The 4913-nt window shown below is 40.5% G+C and overlaps 1 protein-coding gene across 1 annotated transcript in view; it reads left to right on the forward strand.

The window, feature by feature from the left end:
- Window positions 1–3653: 3653 nt before the first annotated feature.
- The window catches only part of SEMA4D (sema domain, immunoglobulin domain (Ig), transmembrane domain (TM) and short cytoplasmic domain, (semaphorin) 4D), an 18871-nt gene continuing 17611 nt past the window's right edge, over window positions 3654–4913 (forward strand). The window contains exon 1 of the mRNA XM_010187935.1: window positions 3654–3747. Within this exon, the coding sequence (XP_010186237.1) occupies window positions 3654–3747 (94 nt within the window). The remainder of the gene's footprint in view (window positions 3748–4913) is intronic.

The following is a 4913-nucleotide window of genomic DNA, read 5'->3' on the forward strand; positions in this document are numbered from 1 at the left end:
CTCCTGGCGGTGAGGAGGGAGGGTCCTTGCAGACAGTTTTTGATTACTGTGAGGCCCTTGTTTGCTAAGCCTGGACACCAGGTGGTGTGAAGGTGATTTGACGAAGAGGGTAGGTATGTACATACCTTAGAAGGTCTTCTCTCTAGCCCAAAGGAAGGTGTTCTTTTGCCTGGCAGCCTCACTGGGGCTTGCACCATCTGTGGCTGTGTAGCTGTACACTGCTTATGCCGGTGAGGAGCGGTGGGAGCATAAACACAGGGTAGGTGGGGGACTGCAAGAAAGTATAACCCTGGGAAGGAGAATAAAGTGCAGTAGAAAATGTGGGGAAAATGACATGGAGATTTGGTGTGCCTGAGTCATGAAAAGAGTGACTGGATAAGGCCAGGAGGGCCAGTGCCTGTTTGGCTTTCTGCAGGAAAAGGCTGGATACTCTGTGATTTCTTGGGATTTGCCAGGATCTCAGCTACAGCACTGACTGCTGCGGGTGTGTCAGTAAATACTTGTACAGTTTTAACCTTCATAGAGAAGATAAAGATAGATCCAGTAAGGAATTTGTGCAATATAGAGCAGAATTCAGAAGTTGCACAATGTGACTATTTATTAGAAGAAAAAAAGATTTCAAAAGTGGGGTTGCAGAAGTTGGACATTTCCTAGCTCTCAAATTCCAGAATTTAGATAGCTTGTGCAAGCATTGTGCATACAAGATAAACACTTCAATCCAGCTTTAATGTGCTGACCAGAGAAGATGACACTGACCTCTGGGTTTTTTTGTATTGTGTTTTGTCACTTAATAAAAAGTTAGTTTGGTACTGGAAAAAGTTGCTGAACTGACATCTACAAATGATGAAATTTTATGTCCACAAATACTTCTTTATGCTTACTTTGTGTCTTAGATGACGGGAAAGGTGGCATTCTTCTCTTTTTTTTGGTTGGTTTTTTTTTCTTTTTTTTTTTTTCAGCTTCTCCCATTGCAGGGCTAGCATTTTGCATTTTTCTAGAAGGTGGACTGGAGCAGAGTTTCTTTCGTGCCCACTGACATGGGTGACGTGAGAGCCAGATGCTTTTTGATCTTTATTACAGTCACGATACGACATTACAACTCCCTGCTTTCATAATTTGTGCTAATATTTCCTATTAGCACTTAGGCAGCCTGAATTTTTTTCTTTTTAACAGTGTTGATTTTCTGCCCTTTGCGAGAGCAGAAACTTGTCTCCCTGTTTCTCTGCCTGTGCAGTAAAATTATGCACGGTAATGGAAATGCTCACAGCTCTGCATTTCCAGCTGTGCTCTGCCAAACTGACAGGAGCTCTGTTGATTGTTCCTTCTTCTATAGTTGCCCTGATTTTAGTCACCACAAATACAAGCATTATGGAAAACTCATGCAAGTAGTGTGTGTTGTAGTTTGCTCCTGTTCATCATTATATATACATTGATTTGAAATCACTAGCAGCAGAGTGCCTAAATTAAAATGTCTAGTTTAAATTTACCTCAGAAAACTTTGAACAGTTTTACACAAAACAGAAAAGTAGACCTGTGGTCACTTTTTAATTAGAGATTAATTATGTAACTAAGTGTTTCCAAGTTTTTCTGCTTCGTAAGTGTTCTTCGTTACAAGCAAATTGTGGCTCATTTTTAGGACTAAAACCTAAAGCACTAGGAGACCTAACTTTTCAGAATTGCAAAGCACTCAAATCTAATCTAAGCCAGTGAACACTGATGGAGCTGAACTAATTTGGAAATGAGGCCATTGTCTGGGCCTTTTTTTTTCCTCTTTCTTTTCTTACTCCTTCTACCTCTTGTGTTATATAAAACCAGGTTCATATTAGATTATGGATGACTTCCCAGTGGATGTCAGTGAAGGAGTTATTCCAGATAATTTACAGCAGAGGGAAGGGAGGAGAGAGAGTAATTAAATTTAAGGCTAAATTAAAGGACAAGGTTCTGAGTGCATTTTGATCTCAGCTTAAGTTTACAGAAATAAGAACAAAGTGGATCTTGAACAACAGGGCAAGTAATGTTCGCTGTAGTCAATTATTTGTCACAGGTTCAGCGTGAGCAAGTTGTGGTTTTGTGTGAGTTTTTTCTTAGTAAACAAAAGATTTGTAGGAGTAAAAGAGGTGGTTTTTTTTAACCTTGCTTGTGATCACTTAGTAAAGCAGGTGTAAAAGCTAATATATTTGTCCATCTTCTACTCAGTGATGTTACTTCTGTGTTTGTGGCAGATCTGCTGGCTGCACTTCCTAGAGGTTCTTTGCCTTTGCTTAAACCCAGGGCCTCTCCCTCCCAAAAAGGTGTCAGCATCACACTTGTCCTTAGAAATGTTCTTGCTGTAGCTTCACCTTAGTTTTTCACTTTTGTCCTGCTCAAGTGCTTGCCCCTTTCCTCTTGAATGCTAGTAAGTATTTTGCAGCCCCCCCTTGCCCTCATGCTGGGTAATAGGTACTGCGGTTATCTTGGATTGTGGCGTGTCTCTTAGTGGTCTCACGCTAGCATCTCAGGCTGCGGCATGGTATAAATCTAGCACCATCTCATCTGTGCCCTGCTGCAAAGGACAATGTGCTTTTCTCTTTCACCCCAAGTATACACCCTCAAAATTTATCCATATGCACAGTAATCTAGTAATTGATTAATTCACTCGCTTCTCATGGTCTTAACCTAGGAGTGGTTGCAGGAAGGTGGGAGCTGTGGAGACTTGTGGAAAATGGTATAGAAAGCAATGAATGATTTTGTTGATGGCTGAGGATGGAGTCCTTTCTGCGCCCAAGAGTAATGGGTGGCTTAGAGACAGAGTGACTTTCACAGGACTATCAGTTTTAGTATTTAAGCATTTTCTCCCTTTATTTTTGTATGTAAGGCATTAGCTTGTTGCTTCTGTAGCTTGCTTGCTTTCTGCTCACACCCTTGTGTTCATAAGATCCCAAAGATGGGAGGTTTGACAGGTTTGTATAACTGATGTTTCATAGTAAGGCTGCACTTCTCATGTCTTTTGACCTCTGAACTTAGCCATACTGATTTTTGTGTTTGTTTGGTTTTTTTAATCAGAGAGGTGGGGTTTTCTTCAACTCACTGTTAAAAGTAAGAAAATATGTAAACTACGGCTTATTTTGTGCATTAAACATAAGTGATCATTCAAATTATTTATACTTGGCATTCTAGATGGAAATTATTGCTTTCAGTTATTGCCTATTTGCTATGTAATGGATGTCTTGTTTTTCAGAATCGTATTTTCACCGATTAATATACTCTATCCAAATTATGCTATGCAGGCAGCTGTAGAAGTATTGCAACATCAGTGCATACAACTTACTATTTTTGGCTGAAGTTGATTTGCTTTCTCTTCTACTTTTTGCTCCCCTCCTCTCCAAAGCATCATTTATTTCTGCAACGAAACAGAAGAATGTGCTCAGTTGCGCTGCTTAGCAGCTCTGCAGCCTGTGGAGAGTGTGGGCAGTCTCTGTACGCAGCATCCTGGAAAATGTGCGTTCCCTTGAAGTGAGCTGCTGCAAAGCACGTACTTGGACAGTTGTTCCAGCCTGCTCGTGAGAGCTGAAATGCCTGGCCTCTAATACTCCTTGGGATTTGCATTTCCTCTGCCATAGAAGGGTAACCTGCCACAGTTACCCAAGGAGCCCTGAAGAGTAAGGATGCTGAAGATGGCTCTGTGTGCCTGTTATGCAGTCTGGGGTTTGTTACTGGAAGTGGCAGTAGCATTTGGCCCAGTACCGAGGATCACTTGGGAACACAGAGGTAAGCAGAGGAACTTCAGTAGTGCAATACGGGACATTGCCACAACCGCGGGGTTTCTGTGGGTTCTGAAACTCACTGAGACTGCATGTTCTTCCAGCCTTCTTGCTGTGAGTTTGGTGAGGTGTTGCTGGCTTTGCCCAGCTTATGAAATGCTTAGGACGAAAAGTGAATTGGGCACTGGGTTAACTGGTTTCAGGCCCTTCACACAGTTCTGGAAACAGCTTTTTAAAGAAGTGTGGAATTTGCCTTTTTCACCTGAAGGATCTTGCAGCTGAAGCTTGCTTCAAGAGAAAAACCCAATAGTTGTATTTCGTTTTAATCAAATTATTTTTACTTTGAGTCTGAATGTAGTAAAATGCACCTTTCCAGCTAATAATATTTTTTGTTTTTTTCAGTCTGAGATGTATTTTGACACTAAGCCAATCTGTGCACTAAATAACTCATGAAGTGAAGGAAAGATAAGCATTTGGCCCTCTTCTGACAGCATTATATGATGCCTAGAGTTGAAACAGTCTTTTTCACACTTTCCCTGTATTTGAAGTTGCAGCAAATATTCATAACCTCCCAGTACAATTAGCAGGAGTCAGCAAATGTGGCACAAAGAGAATTGATAGGGGTCAGAGAATCCTTTAGCTTTTGCTTTAGCCTGGGTCTGAGGAGAGCTTTACAGCAAGGACTATAATGTAGTCATTTGCTTCTGTTTGTGAATATCCTTTTTTCCACACACACACAACTCCCCTAGGCATGATTACAGACCTAAGAGCGCTGTAACTGAATAAAACCAAACAAGTATATGAAAAAGCAGCCTTAAATAAGGATCTTAAATACTGAGCAGTCATAGAGTAGGAAAAGATAGATGAAGATTATGAATGTAGTAACAATAAGCTGATTTATGAGATGACTGTAGGAAGTGCTTTTCCTATATAGATATAGTGCATGTAGATATCTAGATTTAGATACAGGTATAGATTTTTAGTGAGTTGATGATATGCCTTTTCAGAAGGAATCTTCTCAACGAGGCATGTAGGTCCTGCTTAGGCTCCTTGATTCTCCTGTCTTGTATAATAGTTAAAATTTGGCAAGTTGCTGTTTAATGGTGTTATGGTAATAAGCTGCAGACCCATATCCAAATTACTCAAAATAAATGAAACTTATTTTCATTCCTG

Source organism: Mesitornis unicolor, unplaced genomic scaffold (genome assembly GCF_000695765.1).
Source record: "Mesitornis unicolor isolate BGI_N332 unplaced genomic scaffold, ASM69576v1 scaffold29317, whole genome shotgun sequence".
In the NCBI taxonomy this organism is placed as follows: Eukaryota; Metazoa; Chordata; class Aves; order Mesitornithiformes; family Mesitornithidae; genus Mesitornis; species Mesitornis unicolor.